This window comes from Petaurus breviceps, unplaced genomic scaffold (genome assembly GCF_028583685.1).
Source record: "Petaurus breviceps papuanus isolate PSGF00001 unplaced genomic scaffold, PetGlider_PUasm1.0 76, whole genome shotgun sequence".
Classification (NCBI taxonomy): domain Eukaryota; kingdom Metazoa; phylum Chordata; class Mammalia; order Diprotodontia; family Petauridae; genus Petaurus; species Petaurus breviceps.
In genome coordinates this window covers 22,620,282-22,636,808 of record NW_027186473.1, presented here as the reverse complement: position 1 = coordinate 22,636,808, position 16,527 = coordinate 22,620,282, and the positions used below count along the sequence as shown (strand labels likewise).

At 32.4% G+C, this 16,527-nt stretch overlaps 1 protein-coding gene across 8 annotated transcripts in view; it reads left to right on the top strand.

The window, feature by feature from the left end:
* The window catches only part of TECRL (trans-2,3-enoyl-CoA reductase like), a 161,260-nt gene extending 145,372 nt beyond the window's left edge, over positions 1-15,888 (top strand). For 6 of the 8 annotated variants that reach the window (XM_069105313.1, XM_069105309.1, XM_069105308.1 and 3 more), the window contains 4 exons: positions 7,778-7,835; positions 11,075-11,160; positions 11,709-11,754; positions 12,676-15,888. In XM_069105313.1, the coding sequence (XP_068961414.1) occupies positions 7,778-7,835; positions 11,075-11,160; positions 11,709-11,754; positions 12,676-12,803 (318 nt within the window). In that variant the 3' untranslated portion in view covers positions 12,804-15,888. The remainder of the gene's footprint in view (positions 1-7,777; positions 7,836-11,074; positions 11,161-11,708; positions 11,755-12,675) is intronic. The other 2 variants (XM_069105312.1, XM_069105311.1) reach the window with 2 other exon arrangements.
* Positions 15,889-16,527: the final 639 nt, after the last annotated feature.

Here is a 16,527-nt window from a genome sequence, read left to right as displayed (position 1 = left end):
TTGTTCAGTCATTCCCTAGTTGATGAGCATTCCTTCAACTTTCAATTCTTTGCCACCACAAAAAGAGCTGTTATATTTTTGCACATATACATTTTTTTAACCTTTCCTTTGATCTCTTTGGAATACAGTCTTAATAGCATGTCAAAAGTATGCATTTTTATAGCCATTTAGTCATAGTTCAAACTCCAGAATGGTTGCACCACTTCACAACTCAAACAACAGTGCATTAGTGTCCTTACTTTTCCACATTCCCCCTAAGCATTTGTCATTTTTCTTTTCTGTCATTATTTTAGGGTATAAGGTGGTCCCTCAGTTATTTTAATTCATATTTCTCTAATCAATAGTGATTTAGAACATTTCTTCATATGACCCTTCATAGCTTTGATGTCTTCTTCTGAAAATTCCCTGTTCATATCCTTTGTTCTCTTATCAATAAGCAAATTATATATATATAATGTGCATATACATACATACATATATACATATATATTCAAATTTTGTTCAGCTCCATATACATTTAAGAAATGAGACCTTAGAGAAACTGGCAGCATTTTTTTTTATTATTTCACTATATATGGTACCTTTTATCAAAAGGTAGTTTCCCTTATCTCTTTTAATGGGGTCTATTTTTGTTTTTGCTTTGTTTGAGATCATGATTATTAGAACTGCCTTATTTTACTTCAACTGAAGCATAATAGATTATCCTCTAGCCCCTTATTTTAACTCTCTTTTTCTTTCAAGTTTGTTTTTTGTAAACACCATACTGTTGGATTCTCATCTGTAATAGATTCTTCTCTCTGCTTCCCTTTTTGTATAGATCCATCTAATTAATATTCACAATTATGATTATTGTGTATTTCTCTTCATCCTATTTTCTTCTGTTTATCCTTCTCTCTCTATTTTTCACCTTGTCCCTCCTTAAAAGTTTGTTTTGCTTCTGACTACTAGCCCCATTAATCTACCCTTCATTTTATCAACACCCTTCCCACCCCCATCTCCCTTTTCTCATCCCCTCACCTCCTACTTCCCTGTTGGGTAAAACAAATTTCTATACTGAACTGAGTGTGTATTTATATTCTTCCCTCTTTGAACCAATACAGGTGAAATTAGGTTAAAGTGTTGGGCTCTATCCCTGCCATTTCCCCCTCCACTATAAAAGCTGATCCTTGTGCCACTGTTTTATGTAAGATAATTTTCCCCATTCTTACTTCTCCCCTTCCTCTTTCTCCCAGGGGATCACACTTTCTTACCTCTCATGCTTCTGAGATAATACCAACATAATAAATTTATACCCATGTCTTCTATGTAGACTCCTTTTGACTACCCTAGCAATGATATATATTTTAGGAGCTACATGTATCATTTTCCAATATAAGAATGTAAACAGTTTAACTGTATTAATTCCCTTATGATTTTCATTCATGTTTTCCTTTTTATGCTTATCTTAAGTCTTTTGTTTAAATATCTGATTTTCTATTCAGCTCTAATGTTTTCATCATGAATGCTTGGTAGTCTTCTGTTTCATCAGTCTACTTTATCCCTTGAAGATTATGCTCAGTTTTTCTGGGTATGTTGTTCTTTGTTGTAATCCTAGCTTCTTTGCCTTCTAAAATATCATATTCTAACAATTCCACTTCTTTAACATGGCAGATGCTAAATTTTGTGTGATGCTGACTGTCACTCTATCATATTTGAGTGTTGTTTTTTTTCTTCCTGTTTGAAATATTTTCAAATGTGAACTCTGGAATTTGGCTATAATATTATGATATGATATAATATAATACAATATGATATAACTTAATGTAGTATAATATAATAAAACATAGCATAGCACAACATAACTTAATATAATGCAACACAATGTAATATAATATAACCTAATGTAATATGATATATCACATCAAAATCACATCATTTCAGATATGATATGATATATTAAATATAATATAGTATAATATGATATGACAGGGTATAATATAATCCATATAATATGATCTGATGCGATGCAATGCGATGAGATATGATGCAATATGATATTATATGACATACGATACGATATAATACAATACAGTACAGTGCAATACAATAATATAATACAATATAAATAAAGTATTGACTGTAATAGTTTTCATTTGGGGACTTTTTGCAGGAGGTGATTTGTGGATTCCTTCTATTTTCCCTTCTGCTGCTAAGTTTTCAGAGCAGCTTTTCTTTGTGATTTTTCAAAATGTGATATGTTAAGTCTTTCTTGGATCATGGCTTTGAGGTGGCTTAATAATTCTTAAATTACCTCTCCTCAACCTATTTTCCAGATCAGTTGTTTTTCCCAGTGAAATATTTAACATTTTTCCCTATTTTTTCATTCTTTTGATTTCGTTTTATTGTTTCTTGCTCTCTCGTGGAGTCATTAGCTTCTACTTGATGATTCCTTAATTTTTAATGAATAATTTTCTTCAGTGAAGTACCTGTTTTGCTTTTTATGGAGTTCTTTTCTTCTATGAATTTTTTGTGCCTTTTTAAAACTATTTGGCCAATTCTGTTTGGTTTCTTTTGTATTATTTTCTTTTGTATTTTTATGCCTCTCTTAACAAGCTGGTAATTATCTTTTCAAAATTTTCCTATGTCACTCTTATTTCCTTTCCCAGTTTTTCCTCAACCACTCCTAGCTTTCTTTATTTCTTTATGAAATTCTTGTTGGGCTTATGTCCGATTCACATTTTTCCTTGGTCGCATTGCTTGTGACTATTTTTACATTATTGCTTCTCATGAGTTTGTTTAATGTTCCCTGCTACTATAGTAATTGATTATGTTAAAGCTCTTCTTATGTTCTTGGTTCATTTTTCCACAGTATTTCTTTATTGTGAATTTTATGTTAAACTTAAGTTCTATTTACCTGGGGTGGGAAGTCACTATCCCAAGCTTTAGTATTTTTCTTGCTGGTGTTTTCAGAGCTAGTTCTGAGGCCTGGAATTTTCCAGAGCTGTGATCACTTATTTCCTGGTCTATGCTGTGTTATTTACTCAGGAAAGGCTCAATGCTTCTATGCAACAACTACTAGTGATTCTCGTGGTCTCAGAACTATGATTAAGTTCCTTGGTCTCCTGTGGCCACAAGTGTTATTTAACAAATCTCTCTGCCCTGGAATTTCAACCAGGGTAACTGTTCCCTTGTGATCCATCACACATTTTCTTCTTCACTCTGGAACTGAGATTCAGAAATGAATATGGGCAATGGAGTTTCCAAATAGAATCAAGGGCCAGCTTTGGGTCCCCTGTAATCTTTTTTTTTTTTTTTGACCAGTTGCATGATCCACTTACTGTCTCTGGGTTAAGAACTACTGAAGCTGCTGCTGCTCTTCCAGCTGCCCCTCCCTCATGTTACTGCTATATGCTCTCTAGGTCAGCCCACACATGCTGGTGTCACAGTCCTCTCCTATTGGACTCCTGAATCTTCTTGGAAAACTATCAGCATCACCTTTTGATTGCTCTGCTGTTCCAGAATTTAATTTGACACATTATTTTAACGTTGTTTAGATGGGAATGTCTACATATGCTTTACAAAATGTATGCCTGGTAAAGTGTATGTGTGTATATATATGCATATGTGTGTGTAAGTATGTGTGTGTTTTACAAAGTGCTTCCTAACAATCTTGTAAAGCAGTTCATATAAATATTATTGTCCCCATTTTGCAAATGAGTGTCCTTTATATGAAAAATCCTTCAGTCCCTTCTTAAAATTTATTGTCCTGCTGTTATTCAATTGCATGCTAGCTTTAAGAAGAAATATTCAACACCCATCCCCTTGCCCCTAACAAATATGCTACCTACCATGAACCTCCTAAATTAAACACTGACAACTTATATTTTTTATTTCTAGACTGCTTTTTCAATGTCAAATAAAATAATTATGAGATGCAAACTCTAATTTCAGCTATAATGCTAAGGGAATATGAACTGCTGTTTAATATTATATTAAGATAAACCACTTGAAAAAAAGGTAAATCAATTAAAAGAAAAATGAACAAATTCTGGTATTCTGAAACCAAACAGAAATTATTTTTCCTTTATCCCACTGATACTTGACATTTACACTGGATGATGTCTTTATTCTTATGTGTAATGCTTAGAAAAGAAATTGAAAGTACATTTTGGATTGGTATTGTGAAAAACTAGGTTGAATCTCAACTCTACCACTCACTAGCCATGTTCAATAATAAGTAATTTTATCTTTCTAAGCCTCAAATATTTCATTTGCAAAATGGAGATAAGGTAACAAGAATAAAATCTTCAGGTATCTATGATCAACAGTTTGGTATACTTAGAAGAGAACTACATCTGGAATCCAGAGATAAGTTTGACAGCTCCATATTTACCCTAAATGACTTGAGCTATACATTTTCTTAGCCTCAGTTTCCAAACCATAGAATAAGGATAACAATTTTATGCTAACCCATAGAGTTATGGTGGTGGAAGTACTTTGTGAATGTTCAAATGGACTCTCCCAGTCATAATATATTAGGAACCCATGACCTACATAGGTATCTTGCTATTTGTTCTTCTGCTCCCCTGGTTTTACCCACCTGGAACAGCTGTCCTCTGACTACCTGGGGGAGATTGTCTACTAAGTTTTGGGTTTTTCCATTCTGTCCTAATTAGGGAGTGAATTGATGCAAATTTATCTAATTCATTCTATTTTGCCAGTTCTAGATCACATTTCGCATTCCATTCAATAATAATGTGGTTTATCAGGGCATCTTGCCATCTCTGCTGCCATAGATAGCACGCGTGCTTCTGGCTTTGACCCTTTCCTCTCTTCCTTTTTCCCACCTCTTGTCAAGGGAAGAGTATCAAATAAAGACGAATCTTCCTACTTGAGAGAGTATGACAATCAACTCATAAAACTCCACACACTGTCCATGTGATTTACCCAAATTTCCATTATGGTCACCAATCCCCTATTTTCTGTACAGACCTCTTTGAGATCGAAACGATCTCACTTTTTTGTTTATATGCGTAGCATCTAGCCCAGTCTCTGGCAAACAGTAATACAATTTCACTAATAGATTCCTTTTTTATTAATTTGTTCATTCATATATTCTAATGATGATGATCAGATGACAGTGATATGGAAGTTATTTTGTAACTGTTGTTTGAAAGTAGTCAATAAATATTGAACAACTACTGTGTAACAGGCATTGTGTTAAGCAATGGGGATTCAAAGAAAGGCAAATGACAGTTTCTGTTCTCAAAGATCTCATGGTCAAAGATATATACAATATAAAAGATATATACAAAGATATATACAATATACAAACAGAATGTACAAGCAAGACATACATAGGAGAAATTAGAAACAATCAGAGAGAAGGAAGTAGAATTAAGAGGAATGAGGAAAGGGTTCCTGTAGAAGATTTTAGAAAAGATTTAAAATGAAACTAGTAAAGTAATGAAAAATATGAGGAGGTTAAGAAATCCAGGATAAGGAACTGCAAGGGAAAATGTCCATAGTCTGGAGACTTAGTGTTTGGTGTTTTTGTTTATTCGTTTGTTTTTGTAACAGCAGGGAGGCCAGTGTCACTGAATCACCAAATCACAGTGTTGCGGCAGTGAAGAGAGTAAGGTATGAGAAGAGGGGAAAAGAAGAAGGGGGGCAATCATGTAGGGTTTTCAAGAACAAAAAGAATATTTTATTTGACCTTGGAAGTGATAAGGAGATAGTGGAGTTAATGAAATGGGTGGGGGACAGAGTCACACAATCATTATTGACCTTTAAGAACACAACTCTGACAGTTGAGTAGAGCATGGAGTGCAGAGGGGAGAGACTTGTGTTAGCAAGGAGAGTCAGAAAGCTATTGAACTAGTCCAGATATTAGATGATGATGGCCCATACCAGGGTGGTGGCATTGTCAGACAAGATAAGAAGACATACACAAGAGATATTATGAAAGTTTTAAAAAGCAGGCAATGGCAACAGATTGAATTGGAGGGTGAGAGAGAGAAAGTGAGGAGTAAAAGATGACTCCTGGGTTGTGAACCGGGTTGACTGGAAGGATGGTTGTACCTGGGCAGCGATACTGAAATAGGGAAAGGAGAGGATTTGGGAGGGGAAAAAAGACTTCAATTTTACAGACATCCAATTCTAAAGATCCAATAGGCAGCTGAAAGTCAACCCAGAGGTTCAGGTGAATAGAAACTTTTGATAATCATCAGTTTAGATATAATAATTGAATTCATGGAAGCTAATTAGGTCACCAAATTAAGCGAGAAGAGTATTGAGGGAGAAGGGAAAGGACTACATAACTGTTATTGTTAAAATGCTGTTTCCTTATTGGTGTGCTTGCTCAAGAATTATTCATATAAAATCTTGGGGAAACCCCCAAATCATAGAAGGGGATCTCCAGGAATGTTGGCCCGAGATTAAGTTATTTTATGTTTCCTTGTCTACTGATACCAGAGCTGCAACTAACATATTTATTTTAAACAGTAAACCAAAGAACAGAGTTATCTAAAAGAAGAGGCATTTAATAAAATGGCATAGTATAAGAAACAACAGTTTGCCCACCATAACCCTGGGGCAAACACTTCCACAAATACACAGAAAGCAGTGATGGAACATAAGATTCCCTCCCCCCATAGCCTTCTTGTCTGATCATGTCCATGTCCTTTTTTTGTGTGTAAAAACACACAGAAAGGGAATTATGGGTTTTGTTGTTTATTTTGGAGAGGTTCATGGCCTTATATACTTATAAAATAATGTGAGACAATTTAGAAGTTTAATAGAATGTAAAATAGGACAATTAGAAGTAAAATAAAAATAGAAATATATCTACTAATTGACTTTGTTATACCACATAACTACCATTTGTAGGCAGGAATAATAAATTCAAGCAGATAATGAAAATGACATAATGGAACTTGCCCTGGCATCTAGACTGTGTTAAAATTTAATCCATTGATTTTTTTTGATCTATATTTTTTGATACCATATGATAACAACTCATTATACAAGAGAAAAAAATAAGTCTACTACTATTTTTGTTTACTGTGAACTTTATACCACAGAGAGAATACTTTAGTATTATTTTTTTCTTGAAGTAAAGAAGGAAAAATAAATCCTGTTATACCAGACAACCGAAAGTAGTTTTTGAGCTTTTCGCCACTGCAGAATCTGCGCGTCATTCTGACACAAGAAAAATAAAATAAAGTTTAAAAATTATGAGAAAAAAATCACTGATGTAGCCTTAGCAAACTGTTATCTAGAATTTTCTAAATTAGAAATCTCTAATACCTGGTACTTCTGAAACATGACAAGATCTGGATGCCCCTTCTAGATTATGATAGAAAAATAACATGATTTTCTATTGCATATTTCACTGTATTCCAGTTCTTTGAAAACTACTAGTAATACACATTATCTTGAATGTTTTATTATTCCAAACAATATATTCTTTGATATTCATGGATAATGGTAAATATACTAGGCTATAGCATAACCAATATTCACTTCTCAATATTTCATGTTCTTACAAATAAATAATAAGGGATTACAGTAACTGTGAAGAATTTTTTAATGTTTGTTACTGAGGGTGTGGCCATTTTTTATTTTTGTGAATTCTCTTAAATGTTTGGAATTATTTTCCTGTTATAGTTTGTGCACAAATATATTTATTATATTACTGAAATGAATATATTTATGGATATATGTTCCTTTATACATATGGACTAATTTAAAGAAGATTACAAAGAAATCATATTGATATTGTTTAAAATGTTTTCAGATTTGTGAAGCTGGGAATCATTTTATCAATGTAGTGTTGGCTCATCCAAATCATACAGGTTTGTTTCATTCTTTTTTCTTTTGCTGTGGTAAAGTGAATTGTGTTGACTGCCGTATTAATATGACTGAAGTTGTTTTTTATGTCCCCATCTATCTTGAAAAACATTGTTCTCCCCCTCATGCTAAATATATATCCTGTTTCCTTCACCCGTTTCTCTGCCTAGATTCTACTAATGTTTGAGTTCCAAAGGGGTCTGTAATTCAGTAATAAATTCTTTGAAAGAAAAGCAAAACAAAAACAAAAATTAAAAAAAAAATATTTAGTGTCCCACCTCTGACTATACAAGTAAAAGTGAATAAGTAGTCTGAATAGGTTAGCACTGGTAAACTCTGAAGTTAAATGATCTACCATAGCTATTCAATTTATTTCAGTAACTCATATGATGGTCAAATCCCAACTTTACTCTGTGTGACAAAATGAACAAAATTCTTTCTAATTAAGGAGGTAGGTGTCATGTTAGAGATATAGAGTAGAACTGTCATTAACATTCTCTTCAATCAGTGTACATTGAATGATTCAATACATAAATCTCATGCCCAATTCCTAGGAGATAGAGTAGAAAGAAGATTGACTGTTAAGGTTGAGGACTTGGGCTCATATCTTACTTTTAACCTGCTTGTGACCTCAGGAAGGTGACATCTATATTCTGACCTCAGGTACTTATCTGTAAAATTAGGGGTTTGGAGTACATAATCACTAAGGGCCATTTCAACTCTAGACACTGTATATAGATGTAGGTTGTTAAAGAACGAATTAATCGATAATTTCACCCACTATAGCTAATAATCCCCTTACTGCAATAATGAACTAACCCAAGTAGTCAGAATTCAGACAGAATTTTATTACATGGCACTGACAAAACAGAACAGCTGGTGATCCCACTAGGTCTATAATCTTATGGATATCTGTATGCTTTCAATGATGTAGGTCACAAGTTATCCATGACTGCCCCTATTTCTTGTTTGTACTATCCATAATCTCTTGGTATCCTAAAGATATTGCCATAATCAAATCTTGGCAAACTAGATGAATAATTAATTATGTCCCAAAGAAAATCCCCATAGGTTGTCTCTTATTCTTGCTACATGCTAGAACCATCATCACTTCATTTATACATTTTATGGTAACCCCTGGATCTTGAAATGTGATAATATTTTTCTCAGCAAATATAATGTATGAAAATATTATATCTATACCTGTACATAAATGTATATATATGTATATATATATATTCCATTCAAAATGTATAATTTAGCCACTACCTTTATTTATCTTTATTTTATTCTTTTTTTTTTTAACTTTTTGGTTATCAGCAAGCAGGCACCCTAAATATTAGTTACATCATACATGTACTTGTCATGGAATGAAGTAGTACAAGATATTTGCTGTAATTTATTTTTCAACTTTCCTTTTTCAGTAATGACTGTAATTTTGTCATCAATGTACTGATATTTTATAGTGACCTTAAAGCTATAAGCAAAAATATATTTTTTTTATTGTTCATGGCATTAAATCCTTCAACTGAGGGAAAAAGTGGTAATTTTGTGATTCATATTTTCATTCACAAATGTCATAGTGAAAAGTTCAACTTGAAATCATTATATAGTAATTATTATTATGTAAACTATTTTTGATAAAATTTCAAAAGGAAGTAATCATTAACAGTACTTGAGTGGCACATTATTAAGTATTATGACAGCTAGAGATAATTTTTTTTTGCTATTTGAAATTGTTATTATTCTGAGGAAAAAAATTCTGTGGGATATATGTGGGAGTTTATTCAGCAATCATTGTAAACTCAGTAGATAAAAAACAGTGATATTTCATAACTCATTTTGCATGCTTCTCTATTTATGATATTCCCCCCAGTGTTACTATTGTGTTATAGTTAGTTTCATTTTATAAATGTTATTATTTTAATCACTATTGATTAAAGTACCTGGCATCTCTGCAACTTAAAAAATGTAGACAACAAGAAAAAAAATTCAGTGAGAAAATAAAATAGTTTTTTCATGTAAAGTTAAAAGAACTGGATGTTGTTTTTTTACTATAGTTTAGATAACAGAATATTTGAGTTTGATAAAAGCCTTTTAGATAGACATAAAATAAGATGAGTGACAGATGTCTATTAATGTGGCAAAATGATGAAAATTATCATAAAATAAATCCAGAAGAACTTATATTATATTTAGTGAAGTGTATTTCCTTATGCTACTTGGGGATTATTAAATACTTAAACATTTTAACCCATAGGCAAAGGGAAAACTTCCTCTGAAGATTAGTTTGTGTGTTTTCAAAATACTTTTCCCTCAAAGAAAAAGAACTAAAATGCTTCCTTCTTCTATGTTTTGAATATTTTGTTTAATTTGTAATATTCTAAAATACTAGATAGAAAGAAAAATATTTCCCTACTTCTAAATATCAATGAGAATATTTTTGGGAAATGCTCTGATTCTTTCTTCAAAACATACATTAAATAAATCAAATGGATTGGCCCTCACAATAGTAATAACCATTGATATGCCTATTCACAATCCTATTACCATTTTTGTTAATTTCACAAATGATTAGATGCAAATGCTACTTATTTTTCTACTCTAGATATCCATGATTGCATCAATAGGGGGTTTACTTCCTTGCCTATGTACAATTAGAAGGTTTTCATGACCTGCTTTGACCAGAAGCAATTAATCCATCTTTTGTCCAAGAATATGATCTCTCTGTCTCTGTCACTGTCTGTCTCTATCTCTGTCTCTGTGCTTCTCTCCATCTTTCTCTGTCTCTATCTCTGTCTCTGTCTCTCTCGTATTAGCTAGTTTGTTTTTCATATAACAGATACATATAAATGATTTTCTAGGTCTGTATATAAGGACTTTCTGGTTTTGTAAAGACAACCAAAACTTATTTTTCATAGATATAGTTTTCAAAAATCCTGTATTACTTCACTTAACTAATAAGCTGAACGGAAACTAGGGATTATGAGATAGTCCCTCATGTGATATGGTCCCTCATATAACAAGAATTTCAGAAGTAGATAATAATACATAAAAAGTATCCTGGTCAAGTTAGATATTTTGATAAATAATATAAACTCATAGCAGGCGGGACAAACTTTTTTTGTCTTTTTGTCCCCATTACTCACCTTTTTGACTCATATTACAGTAGTAGCTTAATAAATGCTTTTTGAATTTAATAAAAAAAATATGTTAATGTCACTGATTTCTTCCTGTCCCAAAGGAAATAATGCCTGTTTCCCAAGTCCAACTTACAACCCTTTTACATGGTTGTTTATGTTGGTTTCCTGTCCTAACTACACCTATGAGGTAGGTTATCTAATTCCTTTTTCAGATAGTAGAATTTTCACTACACACACATACAGGCATCTAGTTAGATATATACAAAGATAATTTTATATTATCTGCAAAAATGTATTACTTTGTAAAGTCATGCATATTTCTTCAAGTTTTGTTGATTTGGTGGCTTCATCAGGTAATAAATTATTTGTAAGTGGCTTTACTTAAAATAGCTTTTATTTATATAAAAGTTATGTAAATTATCTCAGGAAAAACTATCTATAATTAGTAAATAATGTATACAAATGTATTATGGAAAAGACTTTGATCATATTTCTCAGGGATAAAACTTGTTTAATGATTGCCACTATTTAATTAATTTGTTTCCAAAGTAAATTTTTAGTTTTTAGGGAAGATTTTTTATTATTGTGTTTGTTCAATCAGTCATTCATTGTTTCTGAGGGTTGCTGTCACCTAAACAATTAAAATTATCTTTTAGATTTTTAATATAAATTGTCCCTAATTTAATATTAATTTATACTTTTGCATGTTTGCTAACTTTTTTTTTAATGTAATAGATTGGGTCATGGATTAGTTTCACAGTTATGACACAAACTTTACCAGGTAAGATGATAGCTAGATTCTTTGGCAAGTAAAATACAATATAACCAAAAGTAATTTTAGAAACAATTCAATATTAACGAAAACTATAACTGTTATAACAATAATCTTTGGTGTGAATTCAAAGAGGAGAGGTTATTATGTTTTCATTTTCTTTTTATATTGAATTCCTCACTTGCATTTCCAAGTTTTCCATCTGTTAGGCAAGAGAATGTATCTTTATGGAGATGCTTCTCATATGTTTTGCTTGGTTGAAATGTGGTTCAAACAACACATATAACAATTTACTTTTCATGAGTCCCAAAAGAAGTAAATAGGAATATTTGTTGTGCATTTTATGTGAGGCTCCCTTTTTTGGTTGGAGTATATGTGTGTGTGTGTGTGTGTGTGTGTATGGTGGTATTAAAAAGCGATTTTTTAATGAACACTTTTTTAAGAGAAATAGTAAGACATACTAATTGAAAATTAAATTACCATTATGAAATAGTGAAATAAAGATGCGTATTATTCTAGGTGATCCATTAGGCCCACTTACTTTTGAAAAATTCAAGTAATTCTTATTGAATTGTGAATCACATTAAATTTTGTTCAAATATGTACCCTAAAGTCTATGTATAAATAGTACCCTTCTTTAAAAGCCCAGTTGAAATATCTTCTCTGAAGTCATTATTCAGAAGTTTTCTATCCTATAGCCTAGGAAATAAGGCTGCTTTCCTGCTCAGCTTTCTGCTAGTGTACTCTCCTTGCAGTTTCATTCTTTTGCTTAAAAATGTTCATTTAGGAAAAAATGATAAAATGTAAAATTGTATAATATTTGAAATGTGCTTTAAGATCTGTGGAAGATCATTTAAATTTTGTAAAGTTATGAATTCTAACACATATAGAAGCTAACAGGCAATATTCGTTGTATTTCTTTTCTTCCAGTTGGAATTTTTACACTCCTAATGAGTATCCAGATGTCACTGTGGGCACAAAAGAAGCATAAAGTTTACCTGAAGAAATTTGATTCTTATGTGTATAGGAAATCAGCAGTGATTCCATTCATACTATAAAGGGGGTGCAGAATATGGAAGACTTCTTTTGTACACCAAAGGATTAGAAGGAAGAAATTGTTATACTAACACAATATAGTTAGTATTTGTTAGAGATTTCTATGGGAGGAATTATTATTTTTATTTTCACACTTTCAATATGTTTGTTTAAATTTGGGTTCCCGAAACAAAATAGGAAAATTTAAAAATAAAAGAAGAGGAAGAAGAAGTACAGAAGCAGAACTATCCATTTTCCAGAGGATTATTTTCTAAACAAAATTCAGTGGAAAGAGTTCTAGAAAGAGCCCAGGCTATGGCACTGATCACCTGAATGATCTTGGACATGTCATTTTATTTTTATGAGCCTCAGTTTCCTTTCCTGTAAAATCAACACATTGCGCTAAAGTATTCCAGTTACAAGAATCTAGAATTCTAAGTTATTGCTATTTATTATTATTATTATTATTATTTACCTTTGCACATTTAGCAGTTATAATTGACGATAACATCAACAATATGCAATCTGGAGTCTATAGTAGAAAATTTTGTGAGGTAGTTTTGAGGTGATTAAAATCATTTGAATTACACAATTCCAATTAAATAGCTAGTTAAAACAGTCATTTTGGAGTCTGTTTACAAGGAATTGTCAAATACCTACACTATTCTTAAACTGTAAGATAAAGGTTTTCTAAAATTTCTACTTATATTAAAAGGTAGAAGGGTTGCCATTATCCATTTATTGTACGTAATGTACCATCAAACATGATATATGCATGACATAAAAGGTTTGTGGAACAGAATAGATTTCAAAATGATTTCTTGATGTTTTTGCTTTCTTTGTAAAGTTTGAATCAGTAAATCAGTGAAAGAAAAACCATTCAATACTTTCTGTGTGATCAGTTCTGAGATGGGTGCTGGAGACACAAAGACAAAAATGAAAGTCCCTACCCTCAAGAAACTTAGAAGCTATTGTGGGATGTAGCAAAAACATTGTGTTGGTGGTGGGGCAAGACCTAATTCAATTCCATAGTTATGTATGTTCAAAACTGAAATGAGACACTCTTGGTCTATTCTTTTCAACAATTTAAAAGGTGATCTATTTAGCCATAACAATAGAATAATATTTTATAAGGCTATGTTTTGAAGAATTCTTAAGTTGATTAAGCTATACAAAGTTCTCCTGCCTCTGTGTTACCCATAGGGGTCTTCTAGCTAAAACACCAGCAGAGGTTTGGAGCTTCAAGTGGTACTTCCTGATTCAGACAAAAAGGAAGTGATGACAATAGCCAAAATAAAGCTACACTGAATGAATAAAATCTCAAATAAAATGTCAATATATATACCTAACTTGCATGGGGTTTGGTAGGATTCAAGATATTGTTCTCTTCATAGGTGACAGAAAGGAGATTGTTAGTGAAGGGGAGGAAGGAAAAATAGAAGAAATTATTTCTGCACTTTCTTCCTTCAAAGGCATTTTTCTATTGAGATCATTATAGTCATATATGAAACAACACAATGAAAACTTTGAATTCAAAATATAGTTAGAAATAATAGGACCTTGAAAAGAAAAAAAGTAAAAAAAATCTATATAAAATAGTGTCTATTCGTAGAATACAACACACTCTTTGTTTTACTCAACTATGGTTATTGTTAAACAAAATAACTAGTAATCCTTTAGTTTTTCTTTTCTTTTTTGCTTTTTTGGAAGGCAACTGGATTTAAGTTACCTGCCCAAGGTCACATGGCTAGTTTTTGTGTTAAGTGCCTGAGGCCAGATTTGAACTCAGATCCTCCAGACTCCAGTGCCAGTGCTCTATTCACTGCATCACCTAGCTGCCCCTACTTTAGTTTTTCTTTTTCTTTTTTCAGGAAAGCATTTTCTCTGTTAAAAGATAAAGACTAACAAATGAATTGGTTCTATTTATGACAAACAATTGTGTGTGTGTGTGTTTGTATGAATGTTTACAAGGTAAGAGGTTGGATGGAGTACATGGACAAATCCTAAATTTTCTAGCAATTTCTAAAGGAAGATAATAGTGGAGAGTATGACCACTTAAATAATCTTTTACTCACGTGCTACATACCTCATAGTTACAGTGGCTTCATTTGAAATACAGGACAATTTCTAATCTAGTAAGTAGGCTGACATTTCTTTAGGTTATTCTATTGAAATTCATAACTTTATGGATAGAAAAACTAAATGCTTTTGATTACTAATGAAGTCAATCAAGGATAGAATGATAATTCTTTTAAAAAGAGGGCTTTCGGGGTAGCTAGGTGGCACAGTGAATAGAGCACCAGCCCTGGAGTCAGGAGAACCGGAGTTCAAATCCAGCCTCAGACACTTAACACTTACTAGGCATGTGACCTTAGGCAAGTCATTTAACCTCAACTGCCCCTCCAAAAATCTAAAAAAAATCCAAACCCCCAAAATAATAAAGTGCTTTAAACCCTGGAAAGGAGTGTTGGATTTAGCCCCTTTTACTTTCAGTATCAGGAACTAGAATGTTTGTGTACATGTAAAATTGAAACACTGTCAGATTTTAATTCATATTTCAATATGAACAAGCTACAGGAATATTTTAATCAGCATTAAGTGCAGAGAGTAATGTAAATTTCTTTTTTCCTAAAATAACTTCTTCATCTGAATGTGACTTTTTAAATGACATTCCCTACAGGTAGCCAGCCAGAAAATCTGTCTAAGGTGGGTGTGGGGTGAGTCTGTATACTGGAATCTAATTGCTCACTAATTTGAAGGAGTGTGCTTGTGATCCTCTCTGAAAATGGAGATTAATTTTTAGATAGGCTGGTTTGTGATTCACTATGGTTCAGTAGAAGAGCTTTGATTCTGGAGTCAGAGAACATGTGTTCAAATACCAACTGTGACACTAACTCCCTGCATAACCTTAATATTTTGGTCCTTCATTTTACTTCTCTATAAAATGTGAGGGGTTGGTTTGATGGCCTAAAAGGTCCCATTTCTCTCTATGTTCACTATCTTTCTGTGTAATGCCCCTAGATTTCTTTTTGAATGAATAAATGACAAAAGCTCATCTAGAAATAAATCTACATGTCTACAGGAGACAAAATAAAATGCTTTACTCTATTTTGACTCAAGCAATTTTCTTTTATTTTGGTCTGGATTTGACAACTAAAAGGCTATTAAAGGTAATTTGGATAAATGGGTCTCAAATACAGAATCATTCTATTTTTTATTAGATATATTTGTTGTAAGCCATTCCAGGCTTCTTCACTTTTTTAGGTTCATCACTTGTTTTTTAAAAGTTGAATTTTAGGGGCACCTAGGTGGAGCAGTGAATACAGCACCAGCCCTGGAGTCAGGAGGAGTTGAGTTCAAATGTGACTGCAGACACATAACACTTACCAGCTGTGTGACCTTGGGCAAGTCACTTAACCCTAATTGCCCGGCTTTTCCCCCTCCAAAAAACAAAGACAAAAAGTTAAATTTTACTGATATTTTGCATTTTTATTTCATTTATGTCAGCAAACTTCCCATGAAGAAACTTCTACTAGTGCTGATTGGCAATAGTTTTATAGCTTTACTTCATGAGAATTTATCTGGGGCACTGAGATTTTAAAGTAATTATCTATGATCACAAGCCATTACATGTTAGAGATGGAACCTAATCTCTTACTTCTCAAACATATGTGCACATGTGCATGCACACACACATAAACACTGACACATACAGACTTTTTCTCTTTCTTACAGACTTTCTATCTG